We start from the raw sequence: 25723 nt of genomic DNA on the forward strand, positions 1-25723 counted from the left end.
CTCTGCAAAGTTGCTATCATACAGGGTGTGGAACATAAACACAAGTGTGCAGTAAACCAGATTCGGGGCTGACAGTACCCCAGCAGCAACATAACCCATGTCCAAAGGTGGAATTGCGTGGCCCCGTGAGGAATTGAGCTCCCTCCTCTCTGGTTTTGGGGTGTGTCACCCGAGAACCACCGCTGCCAAGTCACTGCAGCCCAGCACTCCTGCATTGAGTGTCTGCCCCCTGGTGGTCAGTACACATCATAGGTACTGGTCGGATGGGCAGAGGTACACTTAGCCTTTTATTTATATAGCTAGGGTTTATGACATGCACTGTTGGTGCTTTATATATGTACTCATTTAATGAGTTAGGCTAAGTATTATCCCTCGTGTATAAATAAGGAAACTGAGGCTCAGAAAAGGTAGCTAACTTGCTCAAAGTGATACATCTACTGAATGGCAGTGTTGAGATTACATTCCAGATAGTCTGTCTCCAGAATCTGTTTGCTTAAATGCTTTTTAAAAAAATTCAAGGACTGAAAGCAACAAACTTATGTGCTCTGTATTATTTGTCAACACATAACAAAATCCTATGTATGTTGGGATTTTAGGTACCAATGTGAAAAGCTCAAAAATATTTTTTTCTAGTTCCATATGACAATGTACTAGGTGTACCGGTTAATATGGATTTTTTTTTCAATAGATGGAGTTACACATATGTTACTATATATGCGATTTGATATGTATGCTATTTTGTTGTATTGACAGCAAGCTTCAAAACTTCATGTCAAATTTGCTGAAGGTGTTAACATCATAGATATTTTTACGCTTAAAAATGTCGAATTTCATGCCAAAAAAGAGCATTTGTGGGAAGTTTTAGTTTATTACTTTATTTTGAAGAAAAAGTTATCGTATACTTCGGGAAGCTTATGGTGAACATGCTCCACCTCAAGATACTTGTGAAGGCTGGTTTAAACACTTTAAAAGTGATAATTTCGATGTGAAAGACAAAGAACGTCCAGGTCAACCGAAAAAGTTTGAAGACCAACAATTACAAGCATTATTGGATGAAGATGCATGTCAAACTCAAAAACAACTTGCAGAAAGATTAAATGTTGCTCAGCAAACAATTTCTGATAGTTCACAAGCAATGGGAAAGATTTTAAAGGAAGGAAAATGGTGCCACATCAACTGAACGAAAGACAAATGGAAAACTGAAAAGTCATCAGTTAAATGTTGCTTCAACGGCATGAAAGAAAGTCTTTTTTTGCATCGAATTGTGACTGGCGATGAAAAGTGGATTTATTTTGAGAATCCCAAGTGCACAAAATCATGGGTTGATCCAGGTCAACCATCAACATTGACTGCAAGGCCAAATTGCTTCGGAAAGAAGACAATGCTCTGCGTTTGGCGGGATCAGGAAGGTGTGATGTATTATGCGCTTCTAAAACCAGGTGAAACCGTTAATACTGATCGCAACCGACCACAATCAATCAATTTGAACCACGCTTTGACCATGAAACGACCAGAAATGGGCCAGAAGACATGGCAAAGTAATTTTGCTTTATGATAACACACCATCACTTCAAAACCAGTTAAAGACATGTTAAAAGATCTTGCCTGGGAAGTATTAACCCACCCACTATATTCACCAGACCTTGCTCCTTCAGATTACCACTTGTTCCAATCGACGGCACACACACTTTCTGAGCAGCACTTCAGAACGTATGAAGAAGTGGAAAATTGGGTCTCTGAATGGTTTGCCTCAAAACCATTCTATCGGGACAGTATCCACAAATTACCTGAAAGATGGGGGGCATGTGTAGCTAGCGATGGACATTACTTTGAATAAAGCACTTTTGAGGTTTCTCTTGAAATTATCCTGTTCTCTTTGATTACAGAATCTGCCATTATTAACCGGTACACCTAGTATTTGTTATGTATTAATCTTCATTTTATAATTTCTGTTTGATGGAAAAAGCTTTTTCCTTCAATTGTCAAATATTTTCTCTATAAAGTTTCTAGTTCAAGGAGATAAACATTTTCAATGCTTACAGAGAAAGTTATTAGAGGCAGTGTTTTACAGTAGAAATTGCCCTGGGCTTTATTGGGTTTAAGAGTAAAGCTCTAGCCTTGATCCTACATATTAGGTATGAAAACCAAGTTACTTGCCTACTATGCATCAATTTCTTCATCTAAAATGCAATATTCAGACCAAGGACCCTTTTTAACTCTCAGATTCTGAGATTCTACTTTGTGGAATTAGAATTTTTTCTCTTTAATTTCTAAATTCTTTACAATATACTTAATACATATTGAAATAAACTCTAAAAATCCTTACCAATCTCAGAGGGAAGGGCGGAGGCGGGAAGAGATTGACCAAAGAACTATGCATAACCCATGGACACAGACAATAGTGAGGTGAAGGCCTGGGGAGGGACAGGAGCGGGGGGGGGGGGGTTAATGGGGGGAAATGGGGACATCTATAATACTTTAAACAATAAAGATAAATTTAAAAATGAAAAGATAAAATTAACACACCTCTAAAATACACTTTAGAACAAGTAGAATTATCTTGAAACCTAGACATGTCAATTACAGTGAAACCTCTGTTCTAGAATGTCTCCCATCCTAAACAATTCGCTTTCGCTTCTCAACCTGACAACCCTTTTATGCTGATAACCTGTATGACCAGTCACACGTCTCTCAGGTGACAAACAGGAGAGAATGCTCAAGTATGAGTCAGTTTACTACTAAACCTCATGTTAACATCTCAGGAAATTGTGCTGTCAATATTTTCATGATTTTTGCTTTTGTTGCTGCTTATTACATTTTTTACTGTACATTTCTTTTTTATTAAATTGTCATTTATATTTCACGTCCTTTTTGTTTTTAAAGTGTTTATAGATTAAATAGTAAATTAGACACGTACCGATTATATGAAAGGTTAAAACAGATTCATTTGGGGATCTGGAACAGATTAATTCAATTTACAGTATTTCTAATGGGAAAAATAATCTGGACCCTGGCTAGTATGTTCAGTGGTTAGAGCATTGGCCTGTAACTGAAGGGTCGTGGGTTCGGTTCAGGTCAAGGGCATGTGCCTGGGTTGCAGGTTTGATCCCCCAATGTGGAGGCAGCCAATGGATGTGTCTCACATTGATGTTTCTCTCTTCCTCCCTTCCACTCTCTATAAAAAATCAATGGGAAAAATATCCTTGGATGAGGGTTAACAATAAAAACAAAAAAGATTTGGTTTTTGAATAGCCTTCTGGAATGAATTAAGTTCAAGAATGGAGGTTCCACTGTGCACACATATTTCCTTAATCTGACTTAAAACTAAAAAGAAAACCCCTTTAATTTTCTATCTTTCCTTCAGGTTTAATCTTTTTCCTAATTATAATGAAAAACATAATGATTACTTAAAAATTTGGAAGTAGTACTTCCCAGTGAGGTAGAAAATAAACCGTCTATAATCACCAAGAGGCAACGGTCATTTAATATTTTGGTGTATTTATTCATAGTCCTTATTAAATTTTTCCCCTAGAAATCTTTATCTTAAGATAATAATATATGTTATTATAGAAAATATGAAAATGTTAAAAATGCAGTATCACTCATAATATTGGCTAGGGTTAACCACTGTTAACATTTTGATGGATTAACTTTTTCTGTTTTTCTCTGTGTATATAAATATTTTTATTAAAATAATTGAGACCATGCTTATAAAGTATTTTGTATTCTACATTTTCTGTTTAACATTTTGGGAATATAAGCCAATATCATTGTGGGTTCTTTAAAAGTATGAAATATTAGGGTCTGTTAGATTTCAAACAATAGAACCACCCAAGGGGCCTTAAGCAGTGGAAGTTTATTGTAAAAATTCATGGAGACTAAGGAAGACAGGAAGCTTTGCCATCCAGGCTTCAAGGAGACTGGAATATTATTGTTTTGGATATAGTACAGCTCTGGTGATGAAATTATTCTGTCATTTTTCTCAGCAGTGTGTGTCCTTTGCTCCTTGGTCTAGTAGTCTGTCACAGTGACTTACCTGACTCAATTCTAGCTTCTGCTGTTGCAACATAAACTGACAGAGCACTTTTTCCCTCTGTCTCATAGTTTCTGCTTACTATTGGCTTCAGCTTAATCTCAATTGCTACTTATTTGTGGCTTTACAGTATCTTGGCTTCAATTAAATTTCATGTGACCAACAATTATTTCTTACTTCCAGATAACTCAAGAAAGAATGTCAGATTGAGTTAGCTAATGTGCAACTTGGATAGGTCTGTTGGACCCTGCCATCCCATATGCTGCTAGCCAGCCCAGGGATTAGTTGTTTTTAAATATATTTCTTTATTGATTTCAGAGAGGAAGGGAGAAGGAGAGAGATAGAAACATCAATGATGAGAGAGAATCATTGATTGGCTGCCTCCTGCACACCCCACACTGGGGATGGAGCCCGCAACCTAGGCATGTGCCCTTGGCCGGAATCGAACCTGGGACCCTTCAGTCCACAGGCTAATGCTCTATCCACTGAGCCAAGCCGGCTAGGGCGGATTAGCTGTTCTTAAAGCAGATGCCCATTTGTGTTTTAATTTGCTAGAGCATAGGGAGCTAGCTGCTAGTCAGGCACTCAGAGTAACAGTTATTCTATACTTCACATTGTTTTGAACTGTATAGTATTCTTTCATATTGATGTATTATGATTAATACAACTGTAGTACATTTCTGTTGTTTTAAAAACCACTGTTAAAATAACATCAACATTTAGAAGGTAAGAAAAATAATCACAGAATAAAACACATTGAAACAGATTCTTGCAGGTCTGCATTTAAAAGGTAAAATTCACCCTTAATTCAAAATATATCTTAATTCAAAATAACAATGCATTAGTGAATCCTAACACAATAATATGAAGCATATAAGGAACATAGAAGAAATAAAAATGCAAGTAAAAAGGACTGGGCTTGAACTACAGAAAAGGTTGAAATGCATTCAGGAAAACTATTGATTGGTGAACCCAAGACTCCCTATTTACTTACAATAAAATACCTAGTTAATACCAACTAAAACATTCAAATAGAAAGAAAATATGATGTATACTATAAAAACACATTTAAAGTATTTACTTAGCAACTACTTACTATACATCTGCTGGAAAAACATACTACTTTAAGAAAACAAATGAAATAAAATGTCTTTAATACTCCCTTACCAAAATAATACTGCAGAATACTTGATTCTTCATTAACATATCTGTGCCACTGTAATTATTTCCTTCTGATACATTTTTAGAATGAGAATTACTAAAGGGTATGAATATTTTTTATAGACTACCTACTATCTAATTGTATCCTTGAAGATTATAATTTTGTAAGTTTTTTTTTTTAAATCTTCATCCGAGGATATGTTTTACTGATTTTTTTTTGTTTTTTGTTTTTTTTGTTTTACTGATTTTATCTTTTAATATATTTTTATTGATTTCAGAGAGGAAGGGAAAGGGGAGAGAGAGAAACATTAATGCTGAGAGGGAATTATCAATTAGTTGCCTCCTACATGCTCCCTACTAGGGATCAAGCCTGCAATCTGCAACCTGGCCATGTGCCCTGACTGGAAATCGAACCATGACCTCCTGGGAGGGGAGAGGAAGGAAAGAAAGAAAAACATCCACATATACACATAACTGACTGCCCTCCCTGGAAGCACAGAAGAAGAAGCCGCCCACCTTTGGTCCAGGTGCCAGCGCCTGCGGCTGGCTGCAGCCCAGGGGACGGACAAGCCACCCGCCCGAGGTCCCAGGCTGCAGCCACCTGGAGAAGCTGCCAGCGCCTGTGGCCAGGGAAATAGGTTCCCTCTTCTCCTACTGCAGTCATTACTTCAATATTCCCCTTCTGAATTTCTCTCCTGTGCTGCAGTCCAACTCCACTTTTCATCGGAAGAATACAGAACAGAGGGAACAGTATTAAAAGCTTACATTTTTAAGCTGGTAAGGTTGGTACTTAAACATATAAATGGAAAACTAGAGTCTTTAAGGTAACAAAGGCTACAAAGGACAGGGACAGCGCATGACTTATTATATCCAGCAATCCATATGGGGACTGCAAACTTTGCAATGATGACAGTTACAGGGACAATTCTTCCATCTTTGAAAATATCTACATCAAATCTGTTTAAATAGATTTTCATCTGCATAATATAATACATTCTGACAAGACCTCCACCACCAATGTGGTCAGTGTTGTGCTGATAAATGTTTAATAACTGAGGGACTCTCCCCCCCACCCCCCCGCACAAATTTTTGTGCACCGGGCTACTAGTTATATAATAAAGTAGGTTTTCTGAATTGTGTATGTTGAAAATTGATAAGTTAGTTGGTTCACGTGGTTTGTTGTTGTTTTTTAACGTGGTTTTTTTTTTTAATGTGTTTTTACTTATGTAAACAGGTTTGTATAATTAAAATTAAGTATGTATGAAAAGTTTAATTTCACAGAAAAGTTTTCTATGTATATTACTGTAATTTTCAATTTATACTGAATAGGACTAGTAAATGTACATTCACTAGTCACAGTGAGTAAAAAGATGCACATGGCTGGGGCGTGGCTTAGCACACTTGGGAACATAAGCCTACATGAGTTGAAACTGCTACAGAAGTCACAGCACGGGACAGAACCAATTACCGTGTGAAATGTGATGTGATCACGTGCTAATCATTCACCCAACATTGTTTATGACTCTTGGATTTTACATGTAGACTATGTAATATTTATGTTGGCGAAATTACTACAGTGTTTTTTCCAACATATGACCTATTTACTAACATTTGTTAAAAATAACAGTGAAGCAATAACAAAAAAATAACCTGTTAATTATAAAAAAAACTTGTTAAGAAAATTTTAAAATTAACAGGGTGTTAATTTCCACATATGACATATAGACCAGAAATTTTGTTCATTAAATCTGACGTTCGTTAAACCTAGGTCTACAAAATTGAGGGTTTACTGTAGCGGAGGAATTAAGCACATCCTATGTGTCTTCACTGAGAAGAGACTCTTGCAAGCTTGCTTCTGGTTTTCTCTGTATTTCACCACAGTGTGTCTTTTTTTTTTTTTTTTAAATCTGTAATGTATCTTTGTTGTTATTTATTCATTTATTGTTTAAAGTATTACAAAAGTCTCTTTTTCCCCCCATTGACCTCTCCTCCAGGCGTCCCCACCCCCCAGCACATGTCCTCCCCCCCCAGTCTGTGTCTATCACTCTATGTGTATTTTCCTTTTGCTGTAATAAATCTATCTAGCTGTGAGTGCAACTATATGCTGAGTCCTGTGAGTCTAATCAGTCATTGAATCTGAGGTTGGTCTTGTGGGCCCCCAACACAGAGTGACCTGGAAGTCTGACAATGACAGTTGGGACTTGGAATAATGTGGTATAAATCAGGATTCATGGGCATTAGAGGAAGAGAAACAGTGGTGTGGAAGACTACAATGAGGAGGTAGTGAAATTGGACATTTTTTTCTGGTTTGAAAATTGATTGATTGATTCAGCAAATATTGAATATTTTTGTCTGGCATTGGGCCATATGTTTGAGGTATAAAGATAATTATAGTACCATACCTACCCATAAATAACTCAGTGTTTATCAGAGTTGGAAGTTAGGCTTGTTAACATAATTATAATAAAATATGATAAAGATGTAAAGAGAGAATATAATCAGGTATTATGGTAACGTGGGAGATAAGAGTCTGGAAGATGGACTCCAGGGAATGAGCTATAATTGAGGATTTCTAAGGAAAGTGTCATTTCAACAAGATTTTTTTGGTTAAAGTGAAGGAAGAATTTTTAAGAGATACAAGGAGGTAACTAGGTAGGAGATAAAACAGATTAAATCTTAAAAGGAGTTTGGAAGAGGAAGGATCTATCAGGAAGGGGAGATTCTGAATTGGATGAAGATGAGAGTGCAGGGGATCAGATTGGAGTGGCTTACACTTTGAGTTATGGCTACAGATTGTAGGAACCAGGTGACTGTGAAATGGCAGTAGGTAGGATATGGGTAAAACAAGCCTGTTTCAAAATGCCACTTAGATTTTGGTGTGAAGTTACAGTCCCTTTGCAAAGCTTTACCAGGTATATTACATGAACTTTCAAAATTACCTCAAGTTATATAAAAGTAAAAAATTTGACTTGTGCATGCTTTCTTTAAAAATTTTTTTAAAAAGTGAGATAAGTCTTTTTTTGTAGGACCTTGTGATCATGAGATGTTACATAAAAGGTGTTTAATAGTTGTGATTTCAAAGACTTCTCTTTTCTGGGAATACTAAGTAGACTTGTAAATTGTAATAGGTAAGAGTAAAATATGTTAAGTTCAATGCATTTTATCTCTGGCATATTGCCATTCTTTGAAAATAGTTTATGTATTTTATCAATTCCAAGGTCATGAGTATTTTAGCCATGATTCAAGAAAAGGTCTTTTAGGCAATAATAATAGGTGTATTTATAGCACGTCATTTTCTTTCATACTAAGAGGCTGGCAATTAATAGGTATTGGATAATAAATAAAACAGTTGTTGGTAGCAGTTGGCCAATCCAAACTTTCTTTTTTTTTCTTATCTCCCTCTTTCCTTCTTCTCTTAATCTACTTTCCCTGCATTTTTCCTTCTTCCGCCTTTATTGCTTTTATATACCAAGGATACCTATTACACTTCATAGCCATTGTTTATTTTCACTAGTAACACTCAAAGCGAGGGGAAAAAGCCATCTATTCATAGGGTTTGAAGTCAGTTTTTAAGGTATAGGTGGTAGCTTATTTTTTCTTGTGTTTATGTAGTGCTAAATAACATTCAGCCCCCGCTGTCCCCCCCTTTTTTAAAAAATAAAGCAAGACTGTCATTTCAAGGAAAACAACTTATAGCATTTGTTGTCAATAAAAATTTCAACATATCAGAGGAAAATTAGAATTTTGGAAAATTTGTATCTGCCAATGTGAGCTGGACAGCTTCCCAATACGTAAAGACCTTTCTGATGAGGTCAGTGATCATATTAATGAATATGATGATTCCTATATTATAAAATAAAGTATGTCAGCATTTGACTAATGAATGAAGTTACAAAATCAGGTCTGGGTAAAAAAAATTCACTCAAAATATATGCCAATAGATTTTAAATTTAGAAGAGTGTTAAAAGTTCATTGATAGACTTTTAGCTTCCTCTTTGCAGAACCATAAGAGACTGCCATCTGTCAGGTTTTGGTATAGTAAATATAATTTTATCATCCACTCAGGCTCTCGCCTGGTATAGTAAGTATAATTTTAAATGACATATCTGGCAAGGCCCAATTTTCTTCATCAACATTAACCAAAGAGCATATCACCGATTGAATGCAGAAAGAGATGTGAGAATCCAGCTCTGTTCCATTGTCAGATGTTAAAAAGATACATGAAAATGTAAGATACGTTCCTCACTAAAGATTTTTGTGTTGAAAAACAGGCATTTTGCATAAAAGTGTTATTTTTGTTAGCATATAATGGGCTATATAAAATTTATGATAAAATTTTAAAATGTTTCAGATGTCTTAATTTTAATATCTAATCCAAAATATCAATAAATGTAAACCACATACATTTGAAAGGTCATTGAGGTCCTCAAGGATTTAAAAAAGCAAAGAGGTACTGACACCAAACATTTAAATACCCCTGCAGCAGAGTACTATATTTCAAATGGAGATGAGGAAAGGGTACCTGATTATCTTTGCCCATTCTGCCTGTAGTCATGAAGTATTTCACTTGAATATTTAGAAATTTTAAAAAGGGAAAGCAAATTGCTGTTGGAATTTGTTGGGGAGAATAGACTCTAAGGCCACTAACAGCGGCATTTTCTTTTTTTATTATTTTTATATTGTTTAAAGCAGGGGTCCTCAAACTACAGCCCGCGGGCCACATGCAAATACAAATATTGTATTTGTTCCCATTTTGTTTTTTTACTTCAAAATAAGATATGTGCAGTGTGCATAGGAATTTGTTCATAGTTTTTAAACTATAGTCCGGCCCTCCAATGGTCTGAGGGACAGTGAACTGCCCTCTGTTTAAAACGTTTGAGGACCCCTGGCTTAAAGTATTACAAAGAGTATTACACATGTCTCCTTTCCCCACCACCCCCTTGACAATCCCCCGGCCTCCCCTACCCCCCAGTGTCTTATGTCCATTGGTTATGCTTATATGCATGCATACAAGTCCTTTGGTTGATCTCTTACCGCCCCCCAACCCTCCCCAGCCTTCTGACTGTAGTTTTGACAGCCTGTTTGAGGCTGCTCTGCTTCTGTATCTATTTTTGTTTATCAGTTTATAATGGTCCTTATTATCCATAAATGAGTGAGATCGTGGTATTTTTCTTTCATTGACTGGCTTATTTCACTTAGCATAATGCTCTCCAGTTCCAGCCATGCTGTTGCAAATGGTAAGAATTCCTTCCTTTTTACAGCAGCATAGTATTCCATTGTGTAGATGTACCATAGTTTTCTAATCCATTCATCTGCTGATGGGCACTTAGGCTGTTTCCAGATATTTGCTATGGTAAATTGTGCTGCTATGAACATAGGGATGCATATATCCTTTCTGACTGGTGTTTCTGGTTTCTTGGGATATATTCCTAGAAGTGGGATCACTGGGTCAAATGGGAATTCCATTTTTAACTTTTTGAGGAAACTCCATACTGTCTTCCATAGTGGCTGAACCAGTCTGCATTCCCACCAGCAGTGCAGGAGTGTTGTTTTCTCCGCATCCTCTTCAGCACTTGTTGTTTGTTGATTTGTTGATGTAGCCATTCTGACAGGTGTGAGATGATACCTCATTGTTGTTTTGATTTGCATTTCTCGGATGATTAGTGACTTTGAGCATGTTTTCATATGTCTCTTGGCTTTCTGAATGTCCTCTTTTGAAAAGTGTCTATTTAGGTCCTTTACCCATTTTTTTTTTATTGGATTGTTTATCTTCCTTTTGTTAAGTTGTAAGAGTTCCCTATAAATGTTGGAGATTAAACACTTATCAGTGATAACATTGGCAAATATGTTCTCCCATGCAGTGGGCTTTCTTGTTGTTTTGTTGATGGTTTCTTTTGCTGTGCAGAAGCGTTTTATTTTGATGTAGTCCCATTTGTTTATTTTCTCTTTAGTTTCCAATGCCCTAGGAGCTGTATCGGTGAAGAAATTGCTTCGGCATATGTCTGAGATTTTGTTGCCTTTGGATTCCTCTAGTATTTTTATGGTTTCCCATCTTACATTTAAGTCCTTCATCCATTTTGAGTTTTTGTGTGTGTATGGTGTAAGTTGGTGGTCTAGTTTCATTTTTTTTGCATGTATCTGTCCAATTTTCCCAACACCATTTATTGAAGAGACTATCTTGATTCCATTGTATGTTCTTGCCTCCTTTGTCAAATATTAATTGAGCATATTGGTTCGGGTCGATTTCTGGGCTCTCTATTCTATTCCATTGATCTATATGTCTGTTCTTGTGCCAGTACCAGGCAGTTTTGAGAACAGTGGCTTTGTAATACAGCTTGATCAGTTACTGAGATCCCACCTACTTTGTTCTTCTTTCTCAGGATCGCTGCAGCTATTCAGGGTCTTTTTTTTTTTCAATCCCAGATGGATTTTTGGAGAGTTCGTTCTAGGTCTGTGAAATATGCTGTTGGTATTTTAATGGGAAGTGCGTTGAATTTATAGATTGCTTTGGGTAGTATGGACATTTTAATGGTGTTGCTTCTACCAATCAATGAACATGGTATGTTCTTCCATCTGTTTATGTCTTCCTCTATCTTTTTTTTCAACATCCTGTAGTTTTTTGACTAGAGGTCCTTTACCTCTTTAGTTAGGGTTATTCCTAGGTATCTTAATTTTTTTGGTGTGATGGTAAATGGGATTGCTCTTTTAGTCTCTCTTTCTGTAAGTTCACTATTGGTGTATAGAAATGCCATAGATTTCTTGGTGTTGATTTTGTATCCTAACAGCAGCATTTTCTTGACCCTTCTTTCAGGTATTCTTGTTTAGCTGGTAGAAACACAAGCAAGGGAGAATGGAAAATTATCAGCACCAAACTGAATTAATGGTTGCTGGAAAAGCTGAACACTCTCTTCTAGTGTGAATCATGTTACTTTTCATCTTTCCTGGGACATTACTTTGGGGGTGAGATGAAGGAAGAGGAAGAATTACTATCTGTTCTTAAGATACAAACTAACAAAATGTGTGAGAAAAGGAACTGAGTGCCAAAAGAATTCTTGAAATTACCAGTTCTTAACTTGGAAAAATAACTAACTACTAGCCTGCCTTAAAGCTCTGCTTGCAGGAACAGCAGTGCCGGGGTCCAACCCCAGCAGGTCCAGGGGTTCCCAAAGGCGTAGACGGAGTCGGCGAAGAAGGAAGGACATGGAGACAGTGTTCAGTTGATCAGCAGCCTAGCCAGGATCTCTAGCCAGGATCTCCAGCCAAGTTCTGGTCTGGATCTCCAGAGAGGTTCTGCTTCGGATCTCCAGAGAGGTTCTGTCCAGGTCCAGCCAGGTTCAGTCACCAGATTCTAGTCAGGTTCTCTTGCCAATTTCCGCAGTCAGGTTCAGTCCAGGATCCCCTGCCATGCTCTCTCGCCAGGCTCCGCCTCTAGGCTCCGAGGCCAGTCCCGGTCCAGGATCCTCCGGCATGCTCTCGCCAGCGAAGTTCTTCTGTCTCTAGAGAACGTTCTGTGTAGGTTCTGTGCCTAGGCTCTGTCTCTCTTGGTCCTGTCTTCCAAGCCCTGTGTTCTCAGTTCTGTCTTCTGAGTTCTGTGTCTTGCTGTCTTGTTACATCTGTATTTATACCAGTTGATTCAATCCTATCAATCTCTATTACAAAGGTTAGGGCGTTTCTTATCTCCATTCCAGGGAGTAAAGATTATGTAGCTTAAGCATGATTGTTCGTAGTTAAAGTGATTAATTACCCGCCTGGCACTTAGTTGAGGGGTTTTATTCCCTCCCTAACTTCAGGGGAAAATCCCTACCTGGGGATTCAACCTTTCTCGGAGAGGTGACCTTGGTTAAAACACAGCGCCAAGAAGGTGAGCAAACATATTAAGAACCGTATGCCATATATGCCAGGTCCCTTGAAACAGCAAGCATGGACCGGCTCCTGGCACAGCAGGGCAGTTAGCTCATAGTGCTCCCTGAGCAAAGCATCAACATTCAGCCACTCACCCAATGAGGAAGTAGGCTCTGGAAAGAAAGGAAATTAGGGTTGAAACTCATACTGGACTGCTGTCTTCAACTTAGCATATTAACTAGCAAATTATAGGTATTCTCTGCTTTAAATATATAATCGCTGGGACTGTAAGGAGGACCTTTTTCTTTGGGAGACTTGGAGGTATCTGGTTATTGCTTTTATAGAAAATGTCAAAGACCAGTTGGAAGGAGATGGTTAATTAATTGCAATAATAAACCTGATTGAAATGGAAACTATTGATTGAAGGAGAAAACCTCCAGACTGAGGGAGATCATGTAAGAGAAGGAAGTTTATATTAAGAATGTTGAATATGCAAACATTTGTTGAATATTTCCTTAAAGGAAATAGATGAAAAGGAATTACATTATCGTAGAGACCTCACTGAAAACTATCAGCAAGCTCTTCACACCTCTTCTTCCTGGGAGGATCTTTAAGATTGGAAGAGGGTTATCTGGAGGCTTTTTCCAGTAGAACCACATTGCTCTGAGGCCCCTGCATAGACAGAAAATAGGTTTTGCTCAATCGTCCAATCTTAGAAAGAGAATGGCATTAGTGCCATAATTACATTAAACAGTAATGGTTGCCAGTTTATGTTTAGTGTGAAAAGAACTTGGGCTTGGACCTAGGTAATGTAATCTTTTTTGTAAATAGTATCCATTATTTTTAAAGATAGATTAATGTTATTTCAATGCTGCTATTAAATAGTATATGAAAGTACTTAAGATGATAAAAGAAATGGTCTCAGAACCCACTGTTCACAGGTAGGGAAGTCTAGACATGATGCAAACCACAACCTGACCCACAGAAGTTTTTTATTTGACTTGCACAGTGTTTTAGAGATGGGAAAGTGCATAGGAATCTGGATTTCCAACTCCTCTTGGAAAAAGAAAATCATACAGTCTGTCAAAAGTGGGTCTGCCTTCTAGATTGACAGTAATCAGCTGGATCTGGTCTCTCTTCCCTTCCCTTCCTCTCCTTTCCCCTCCCCTCCCGGCAGCTAAGCCCCATCATTTCTTATTGCCTTCACACAATCTGCCTTATTCATCTGATTTCCCTGTCCAGCTCTACTAGATGGTTGAATAAGAAATTCCTAATCTAGCCAGCTGTTTAATACAGAATCTCAGGGGATCCCTTTTACCAGTGCCAGCTACCCAGTGTACAGTATTGTCTATTTAAGGATTGTTAAGACAGTGAATTTTAAGGGTTCTCATCATAGGAAAAAATTTTTTGTAACTATGTGAGGTGATATTAACTAAATTCATTTGGCAATCATTTAATAATATGCACACGTATCAAACCCTTGTGTTGTACACTTTAATACATTATGTGTCAATTATCTCTCAATGAAACTAAAAGAATTTTGGCTCTAGGGTCCAACAAAAGTCATCATATTGAAGAATCTCAATATTTATTTCCAGGATGATCTGCTATTGCCAATGTGTCTTAGTATTTATTTTATTCTTACCTAATAACTTATGTGAAGAAGTAGTCATGTGCTCAGTCAATTCTCATGATCTTTTCAGACATTTAAACACTTAAGGATATTAAAATGCACTACTTGGGTTTCATTTCTTTGGGAGTATAGATAGCAAATATCTTAAAATTTGAAAGTTTAAATAGCCAGGCCAGCTACCACATTGTTTCAGGTGTTTTTGCATTCTCTGGCTGTAATAGTGTAGATCTCAGAAAGTGTTAATTAATCAGTTTGCATTTTTAGACATGTTACGCTAATATTGAGTGTTAACAAATACTCTTGACCTAAAGAGTAATTAATAGAGATTTTAGCTTTGTTTCTTAGTTGGAAGAACCTTCATAATTTTGACAAATTTGAACATTTAAACATTGTGTTGTTTTTCATTATATAATATTTGTTTCGCAAAGATAACCCCAAACAAGTTAATCTCAGCCTCTTATTATACAAAAGTTTTGATTCAGCTGCTTAAATTGCTTGTTGCATTTCATATCTTGCTGATTAGAATGTTTTTGTGTCTCAATCTTTTGTGGTAATTCTGTATATGAAGCTGCTATTTACTTGACCCTTGATTTAGTTAAATGGTCTATTTTGTGCAGCAGTGACATGCAGTAACATTTTTCTCCTTTTTAAAATAGATTTGGACTGAGCAACAAATTTGAATCAGAATTCCCTTCTTCATTAACTGGAAAAGTGAGTGTCTGTTAATTATTTAGATACTATTTATACACCTCAAAATTGAAGTCTTTTCCTAACAAATTAGGAAAAAGATTTATGCTAATGATGCATATGTGTATTGACATTAATATTGCAGTGTTGTTATTTCTTAATTTTTTTTTAGGTAGCGCCTGAAGAATTTAAAGCCAGCATCAACAGAGTTAACAGTTGTCTTAAGAAGAACCTTCCCGTTAATGTACGTTGGCTACTTTGTGGCTGCCTTTGTTGCTGCTGCACATTAGGTTGCAGTATGTGGCCAGTTATTTGTCTCAGTAAAAGAGTAAGTTGAATTATATATTTTAATATAAATTTAGAAGTAGACAAGCAAGTCTTGCATTTATCTGTATTTTTTTTTGTATTGAATGAGTCATCCTATCCTGAATACTATATAAAAATAATCTGATCCAGTAGAGGAGTGATTAATTAAATTATGGTATGCTCACATGCTGTTTATATTAAATAGCCATCTAAAATTGCTTTAGAGTAGGTAGAATACAGCATTCTATGTATGTAAATATTGATGGTGGCATAGAATAATAATTTAAAATGCTGGATTCAGCTGTACCACTTATTTTTGTGACCTTAGGCATATTGCCTAACCTCTTTAAATTCTTGTTGACATATCTGTAAAATGGAAATATTCACCTGAAACAGGGTTGTTGTAAGGATAAAATGAAATAGTATTTTTTTTTAATATATTTTATTGATTTTTTACAGAGAGGAAGAGAGAGGGATAGAGAGTTAGAAACATCGATCAGCTGCCTCTTGCACACCTCCTACTGGGGATGTGCCCGCAACCAAGGTACATGCCCTCGGCCGGAATCAAACCCGGGACCTTTCAGTCCACAGGCTGACGCTCTATCCACTGAGCCAAACCGGTTAGGGCATGAAATAGTATTTTTAAAGCTCTTAGCTAAGTAGCTCAAAGTAAGGGTCTAATATTGATTAGTAGCATTTTTATTAATATATAAGATACTTCCCATAAAAGAAATAAAATTATTACAATGCCTATTTATAATTGGTAAGATTATGGGGAATTCTGTTTTCTTTCTTTTGTATTTTACAAGTTTCCTGTGATGAGTACATAATGATTTTGTAATCAGAAAATATGATCTAAAGTGTTGTAATTTGAGTACTTATAGTAAAATTTTCAAGATGTTGGTAGCGACATAAAAAACTGGTATCAATTGAATGTATTACATTTTTGTTAAAGTTTTTTAAAATTATGGTAATTATATGTATAAAAATGAAATACTGTTAAGTTGAAATTGAATGACTATAATTGTGTGGCTACATTTCATTTTGTCTTCAAATGATAGGAATATAGAAAAGAAAATTCTGTTTGTCCCGTGATTTTCGTTATAAAATAAGGTATATTTCTACTGAAAATATTTTTAAACTAGTACTTCTTATTGATAAGAAGGAGATAATTTCTATTTTCACCAGATCATCTTCAGACTGTAGAATTTTTTGATTTTTAAACTTTTTAAAATTTTGGTTGTTATTGGATTTGTAGTTGAATTTGTAGCTCTTGTAGTTTAATCCTCTCACTTCCAACTGTTTGGGTGTTTCTGTTGTCTAAATGACTACTGTATATCACTTGGTTTAAACTTTTCTGTCATTTAACCCAAGGATTCATTTGAAATTCTCTTTTTTGTTCGTTTGTTGTTTTACTTTTTAAAAGTTTTTATTGGATTGATTGGGGTGATATTGGTTAATAAAATTATATAAGTTTTAAGTGTACAATTCTATAGTACATCATCTATATATTGTGTGTTCACCATCCAAAGTCAAATTTTCTTCCATTACCATTTATCCCCCCCCCCCGCCCCCCCCCCTTATCCTCTTCTACATCCCCCTGAAGTCTCCTTTTCCCTCTGGTAATCACCTTACTCTTTGTGTCTATGAGTTGATTTTTTTGTTGTTCGTTTTTTGGTTTAATCTTTTAACTTTTTTCACTCAGTCCCCCAACCCCCTCCCCTCTGACAACTGTCAATCTGTTCTCTGTATCTGAGTCTGTTTCTGTTTTGTTTGTTAGTTTATTTTGTTCATTAGATTCCACATGTAAGTGAAATAATATGGTATTTGTCTTTCTTTGACTGGTATTTCAATTAGCATAATACTTCCCAGGTCCATTCATGCTGTCACAAAAGGTAAGATTTCCTTCCTTTTTACAGCTGAGTGGTATTACCTTGTGTAAATGTTCCACAGTTTTTTTATCCATTCATCATTTGATATCCTCTGTTTTTCACATTTTAAATGAGTAAACAAGATACTGTAATGTGTGCACAGTATAGGATTGAGAAAACAAAAAGTAAACTTCATATTCTCCACGTTTTTAGCAACTTAAGATCATTTTTCAGATGTTTTCATTAAACTTTTTTTTTTATTTGGGAATAAGGTAGATTGATATTTTCAGGCTTTTCCCATTGTAGTTTCAGAAAGTATATTTCATTTGACATTGTAGTATTTGACTTAAGGTCTCTCTATATAGGTGGTTAGATGGAATTTTTATTTGATACATTTAATTTTATATGGTCTCTACTATCTAGTAAACATAAATAATTATGATTATTGCTTAAAAAAAGCTATTCATTTCTCTGTTCTGGGTGTCAACTATATAATCATGGAGAGGGTGACACTTCATACATGTATGAAGGGTATTAGAGACCCTGAAAAAGCGGTGCTTTGTAAGATAGGAGCAGGGTAATTTACAGCATGATTTTTAACCTTTTTTTCTTTTTCTTGTTAACCCTCATCCAAAGATATTTTAAGAGAAAATGAAAGGGACAGGAAGAGACAGAGAGAACCATCGATGTGAGAGAGACATATCGATTGGTTGTCTCCCGCACACACCCTGACTGGGGTCAGGGATCGAGCCTGCAACGAAGGTACATGTTTTGACCAGAATTGAACCTGTGATCCTTCAGTTAGAGCGCCAATGCTCTAAACCAGGGGTGGGCAAACTTTTTGACTCGAGGGCCACAATGGGTTCTTAAACTGGACCAGAGGGCCGGAACAAAAGCATGGATGGAGTGTTTGTGTGAACTAATATAAATTCAAAGTAAACATCATTACATAAAAGGGTACAGTCTTTTTTTTTTTTTTTTTTTTTAGTTTTATTCATTTCAAACGGGCCGGATCCGGCCCGCGGGCCGTAGTTTGCCCACGGCTGCTCTAAACAATGAGTAAAATGGCTAGGGTGGGATTTTTAATCTTTTATTTGTCATGGACACCTCTGGTAGTCTCCGGAAGCCTATGAACAATTTCTTAGAATAATGTTTATTGGTACTTTACAAGATTTAATGTATTTTAAATGTATAAAATACATAGGATTCTAAAGAGAGCCAATTATAAAACATACTAGTGGCCTGGTGCACGGATTCATGCACAATGAAAGGAAATTAATTAGAAGAAATATTTTGATATTGCCATTCGCCCTTTCTTTATAATAGAAGTGTCAACCAAATTCACGATCGACAATGACAGATCGAAACACACGTGTGCGATTGGCACTAGCGAGAGATTTATATATATATATATAGATATACTTGCTTAATTAGACCTGCTTTCTGATTTAGCTAAACTTTTTCCAGCCCAGTGAAGCACCCCAACTTTTCTTTCAGGTAATTGTCAGCAACACAGCAATAAATATAAACACAAGGCAGATTATTATTATAGAGCACACAGGGAGAACAAAGGGTAAAATATTGAACTGCAGCAGTGTTTGACTATATTTTGTGCAATGAGAAAACCTGAAGTCATTTTCAAGGTCTACCATTTCTTACTTCTTTTTAGCCGGGTCAAATTTCTAAGCTTTCTAAATCTCCTTTTTCCGGCTAATGAAAATAGGATTTCACCAAGTCTCCTATCTACCTACTCCAGGACTTCTGTGACGATCAAATGAGATGAGGCACGGGAAAAGGCTTCACAGACATTTGGTTAAAGTGTAAAATGTTTCCACCTGGCTATAAAGCAAGTTGTGTTCATAGGCTGAAGAAACTCCAAGGAGGCTAGTTGCTAGGGAGAGGAAGATGGGCGTTGCTATGTGATGTCATTACCCGCTGCCCACAGCCACCATTTCTGGGCTGGGCTGGGCTAGGCTGTGGGCTGCATTTTGTGCCATTGGGTCTTGGCAGCATCGGCTATGATTTGGTGGGGTGTTGCTCCAGGGTGGTGACGGGATCTGTGTCCCACTTAGGAGAAGCCGAATGTTGCTTTGTCGACGCTAGGTCCGTGGTGCCGTTTCTCTGTAAATGGCCAGTGCGAGTCACAGCAGCTCCTGTGTTGAGAGTCTGCCCCCTGGATGTCAGTGCGCGTTATAGTGACTGGTTGGACAGTCAGACACTTAGCATAGTAGCCTTTTGTGTGTGTGTGTGTGTGTGTGTGTGTGTGTGTGTGTGTGTGTATTAGAGGCCCGGTGCACGACATTCATGCACTGGGGGTATGGGGGTCCCTTATCCCGACCTGCACCCTCTCCAATCTGGAGCCCTCAGGGGGCCCTCTCCAATCTGGGAGTTTCTTTCTGTCTTTGCAATCATATGAACGAATTGTCTGAGACCTCAACTCAGTTTGGTTTGTTGCTCACAGAATAATAGAGGCATTTTTCTTTTCTTTGATTCATTGGTGGAGATTTCCTGGAACGTTTAGGATAACTTCACTTTAATTATTCCTAGACACTCTGATTTTACTTATGTCTCTCACCTTTGCTTTCCCTCCATTCCTCACCGCAACAGTAACTTGCTCCAGGCTCACTTTGCTCTAGTGTCTAGGAGAGCTGTCTGCCACCAGAACTACGATTCCCAGCATTCCTGGTGCTCCCTGCGCTCTGGGCTTCCACTTCCAGTCCTGGGGCTGCCACCAGAACTACTATTCCCAGAATTCCTGGTGCTCTCTGCGCTCTTGGTTTTCCCTTCCTGCTCTGTCTTCGTCCCACGGCCTCCCACTCTGCGAAGTCCTCCAAGCTGCCAGCTCTCCCTCTCTGCTCTCGGTCTGGCGTCTTGGGGAGCCAAGTTCCCCAAGCTGCTCCACTCTCCGCCGGCTCTCCGCTCTGCTCTCCACCCAGCAGCTTAGGGGGAGCGTCCCAGGGAGCCACGTCTCCCCAAGCTGCCAGCTCTCCCACTCTGCTCTCCACCCAGCTCCTGTGCATGCAAATTAACCTGCCATCTTTGTTGGGTTAATTTGCATACTCACTCCTGATTGGCTGGTGAGTGTATTGGAGGGACGGTCAATTTACATGTTCCTCTTTTATTATTATAGGACACACACACACACACACACACACACACACACACACACACACACGGAGTGGCCAGATTTTTATGACCACCTGACATTTGTAGGCAAATTAGCTATACTTTCGCGCTGAAGTTGCTAGAGGGCCAGACCATTATCAATAGGGAAGCAGGTTGTTTACCACGACAGAAGTGATTTTTTTCTGAAGATACGGGTAAACAGTGCGATTTAACAGCCTTTGAATGTGGGATATATTTGAACGTGAGTGGCCAGATTATTATGACCACCTGATGTTTGTAGGCAAATTAGCTGTACACTGCATCGTATGGGATATGGAAGCCAAAGGCCTGTTCAAACACCTTTGCTGTCTGCAGTTACCAAGATAAAACGTCTCCAATTCGCACAGGAACACAAGGATTGGACAGTCGAGCATTGGAAAAAAGTCATGTGGTCCGATGAATCACGTTTGCAGTTGCATCATGCAGATGGCAGAGTGAGAATTTGGTGGAAAATGCATGAAAGCATGCACCCCACATGCATGAGTACAACCCTTCGAGCTGGTGGGGGCAGTATTATGGTTTGGGGCATGTTTTCCTGGCATGATTTGGGCCCTTTTTTTTGTTTTTAAATATATATTTTATTGATCTTTTACAGAGAAGAAGGGAGAGGGATAGAGAGTTAGAAACATCGCTGAGAGAGGTCGATCAGCTGCCTCCTGCACGCCCCCCACTGGGGATGTGCCCGCAACCAGGGTACATGCCCCTGACCGGAATCGAACCTGGGACCCTTGAGTCCGCAGGCCGATGCTCTATCCACTGAGCCAAACCGGTTGGGCAGATTTGGGCCCTTTAATTCATGTGGAACAACGTCTGAATAGCACAACATACCTAAGTATCATTGCTGATCAGGTTCATCCTATCATGTTGATGGCGTATTCCAATGGAGATGGCTTCGTTTTTTGTGTTTTTTTTAAAATTAAATCTTTATTGTTCAGATTATTACATTTGTTCCTCTTTTTCCCCCCCCCAAACTTCCCTCCTCCCAGTTCCCACCCCACCCCCCGCCCTCACTCCTCACCCACTGTCCTCATCCATAGGTGCACAATTTTTGTCCAGTCTCTTCCCGCATCTCCCACAACCCTTTCCCCCCAAGAATAATCAGTCCATTCCCTTTCTATGTCCCTGATTCTGTTATAATCACCAGTTCATTCTGTTCATCAGATTATTTATTCACTTGATTCTTAGATTCACTTGTTGATAGATGCATATTTGTTGTTCATAATTTGTATCTTTACCTTTTTCTTCTTCCTCCTCTTCTTAAAGGATACCTTTCAGCATTTCATATAATCCTGGTTTGGTGGTGATGAACTCCTTTAGCTTTTCCTTATCTGTGAAGCTCTTTATCTGACCTTCAATTCTGAATGATAGCTTTGCTGGATAAAGTAATCTTGGTTGTAGGTTCTTGGTATTCATCACTTTGAATATTTCTTGCCACTCCCTTCTGGCCTGCAAAGTTTCTGTTGAGAAATCAGCTGACAGTCGTATGGGTATTCCCTTGTAGGTAACTGAGTTTCTTTCTCTTGCTGCTTTTAAGATTTTCTCTTTGTCTTCTGCTCTTGGCATTTTAATTATGATGTATCTTGGTGTGGTCCTCTTTGGATTCCTTTTGTTTGGGGTTATCTGCACTTCCTGGACTTGGAAGTCTTTCTTTCACCAGGTAGAGGAAGTTTTCTGTCATTATTTCTTCAAATAGGTTTTCAATATCTTGCTCTCTCTCATCTTCTGGCACCCCTATAATTCTGATGTTGGTACGCTTGAAGCTGTCCCAGAGGCTCCTTAGACTATCTTCGTATGTTTGGATTCTTTTTTCATTTTGCTCTTCTGGTTGGGTGTTTTTTGCTTCTTCATATTTCAAATCTTTGCCTTGATTCTTGCGCTCCTCTGGTCTGCTGTTGGGAGTCTGTATAGTATTCGTTATTTCAGTCCGTGTATGCTTAATTTCTAGTTGGTCCTTTATCACAACATCGAGGGTCTCATTAGATTTCTTGTACATCTCATTAAGTTTGTCAGCAGTCTCTAGAAGACTCTTGAAAGACCTCAAAAGTGTGGTTTTTGAATTCTATATCCAGCAGCCTGCTTTCCTCCATTTCTGTCATTTGTGTCCTATTTCTTTGTCTCGGTATTTTTTGTGCTTCACTGTGTTGATAGAGTGGCTTTCTGTGCTAAGTGTCCCAATTACCTGAGGTAGACACTCTTGGTGCACCCCCTTGTGGTCTTTGTGCGCAGTCTTGTTGTAGCTAAGCCTTGATTGTTGTAGGTAACACTGGGAGGGATTTGACCTCCAGGCCAATTGGCTGTGAGAATCAGCTGTGTCTGCAGTGGGAGAACTTCTGTGCTGGATCTCTAGGGCGGCACTAATCTAGCCTCTGCCTGAGGCTAACCAGCAAATGCCTCCCTGCAAGGCTTGGGTGGGGCGGGTCCCAGGGGATCACTAGGGCGGGCCGAGCGAGCAGTTATGGCTGCTCTCAGTCCCTTCCCCAGAGGCTCTGCCTCTCAGTGTCCCAGCAACCGTTGCAAACCTCAGAGAGAAAGCTGCTCTCGAGTTCCAACCGATGCCAGACAGTCCCACTTCTCCCGTTTGAGTCTGGGTCCCCAGAGACTCGCCCGGAACTGGAGCTCAGAGCCTGAGACTCCCTCCTGATTGAAAACGACAACCGCGCCCTCAGCCACCAGCCCGCTCCGCACACACCTCCGCACCTTAGTATTTTGCTTCCGCACTGCTCCTCCTCTGAGTCTCGGTATGCTTTTCTCTTTCCTTCTAGTTGTAGAATTTCCCCTCAGCCAGCCTTCCTGTGGTTCTGGGTGATGTCGGTTCCGTCTTTTGTATTTTTGAAGTGGTTGTGCGAGGCAGCGATCTCCGGTGTTTACCTATGTCGCCACCTTCGTGTGTCGGAGATGGCTTCTTCCAACAAGACAATGCGCCGTGCCATGGTGCTCGTGCTGTGCACGAGTGGTTTCAAGAACATGAGGGAGACTTTATCTTGCTTAGGTGCCCCCCACAATCATTGGATCTCAATCCAATTGAGCATTTGTGGGACGAAGTTAAAAGAGCCATCAGGCAGCTGGTTCCACAACTATCAAATCTCATAGAACTGGACAGTCCTGTTCATCAGGCATGGTGTCAGATTCCTCGCATCACCTTTCAACATCTCGTGGAGTCAGTGCCAAGAAGAATCGCCGTAGTATTAAAGGCAAAAGGTGGCCCAACGAAGTATTGGTGGGGTGGTCATAATAATCTGGCCACTCACGTTCAAATATATCCCACGTTCAAAGGCTGTTAAATCGCATTGTTTACCCATATCTTCAGAAAAAAATCACTTCTGTGATAAATAACCTGCTTCCCTATTTATAATGGTCTGGCCTCTAGCAACTTCAGCGTGAAATTATAGCTAATTTGCCTACAAACGTCAGATGGTCATAATAATCTGGCCACTCAGTGTATATATATGTAGTCATTAAAATACTAAGACCCCTCAACTATATGATTTACAAATGTTTCTGTATTGTATAAAACAAATTAAGAAAACAGGAAACAATAGAGAAAATCAGGACTAAAGCAAATAATCCACTCATATCATCCCTATTCAACATTTACTGGAAATCCTACCCAGTGAAAAGCAGAGTAAAAGAAATAAAAGGTATGCAGATTACAAACCACGAAATAAAACTGTCACTGTTTTCTGACAACATGGTTATCTCTGTAGAAAATCCCATAAAAATCTACAGAAAAACCATTCCTGGGATTTAAAAATGTGAGTTTGAACAATTGGAAATTAAAAAATTTTTAAATAGCATTAACAATAGCACCAAACACAAAGGAATACGTGCATATAAAATTAACACAATATGTGCATGATCTGTATGGTATGCAAAAACTACAAGATGCTAAAAAAAATAGAAGATGTAAGTAAATGGAGAGGTATGCCTTAACACACTTTTTATGTGTTAAGTTTTGTTTTATGTCTTAAAATACAATATATCTTGATAATAACGTCTTTACATTTTTTATATATATTTTTAGTACCTTTATTGAGGTGTAGTTGGTATACAGTAAACTGCACATATTTAAAGTATATCATTGGTAAGTTTGGTCACATGTCAGCACATACATACATGTATACATCAAGTCAGTGAATCTGTTAAACATTTAAAAGTTTCCTTGTTTCTTTTTGTAATCTCCTTGTTTCTTTTAGGCAAATGCTGATAAGCTTTCTGACACTTTAGGTTAGTTTGTATTTTCTAGAATTCTGTGTAAATGGAATCATACAGTATGTATTCTTTTCTGTCTTCTTTTACTCATAATTATTGCAAGGTTCATCCATATTGTTGGATTAATAGTTCATTCCCTTTAAATGTTGAATAAATACTCTATTGCATAGCTGTACCACATTTGAAGGACATTTGTGTTATTTCCTCTTTTGGTTTATATAAAGAAAGCTGCTATAAATATTCTTTTTGAGTCTTGCTGTAGACATATATCCTCTTTTCTCTTGAGTAAAAATTTCTAAGAATGGAGTGGCTTGACTATATGATATATATCTGTTTAACTTTTCAAAAATGATGGTATTATTTTACACTACCACCAGCAATGCATGATAGTTTGTTCTGCTACATCCTTGTCAATATTTAGTTAATATTTTTACTTCAATGATTCTAATATTATCGTTATGGCTTTAATTTGCATTTTCCTAATGATTAGTGATATTGAGCATCTTTTCATGCTTATTTGGCACTTGTGTATCTTCTTTGGTGAAGTGTCTTCTAACTTTTGCCCGTGTTTTTATTTTATTTTATTGAGTTGGTTTTTTATTGTTGAGTTTTGAGAATTCTTTATGTATTCTGGTTGCAAGTTTATATTTTGTGAAGATTTTTCCCAACCAGTGGTCTGTCTTTTCATCCTCTGACAGTCTTTTCAAGAGCAGAAGTTTTTAATTTTAATAAAATCCAATTCATTCTTTTATGGATTATGCTATTGGTGTAATACCTAGTATGTCTCCCTAAGTCTATGTACAAAGATTTTTTTTC

At 37.9% G+C, this 25723-nt stretch overlaps 1 protein-coding gene across 2 annotated transcripts in view; it reads left to right on the forward strand.

Annotated features, from left to right (window-relative positions):
* CHIC2 (cysteine rich hydrophobic domain 2) overlaps positions 1-25723 on the forward strand; it is a 52640-nt gene that overhangs the window by 11852 nt on the left and 15065 nt on the right. Inside the window, exons 2-3 of one of the 2 annotated variants that reach the window (XM_059671046.1) lie at positions 15326-15380; positions 15529-15600. In XM_059671046.1, the coding sequence (XP_059527029.1) occupies positions 15326-15380; positions 15529-15600 (127 nt within the window). Of the gene's footprint in view, positions 1-15325; positions 15381-15528; positions 15685-25723 lie in introns of both variants that reach the window. The other variant, XM_059671043.1, reaches the window with a different exon arrangement.

Source organism: Myotis daubentonii, chromosome 1 (assembly GCF_963259705.1).
Source record: "Myotis daubentonii chromosome 1, mMyoDau2.1, whole genome shotgun sequence".
In the NCBI taxonomy this organism is placed as follows: domain Eukaryota; kingdom Metazoa; phylum Chordata; class Mammalia; order Chiroptera; family Vespertilionidae; genus Myotis; species Myotis daubentonii.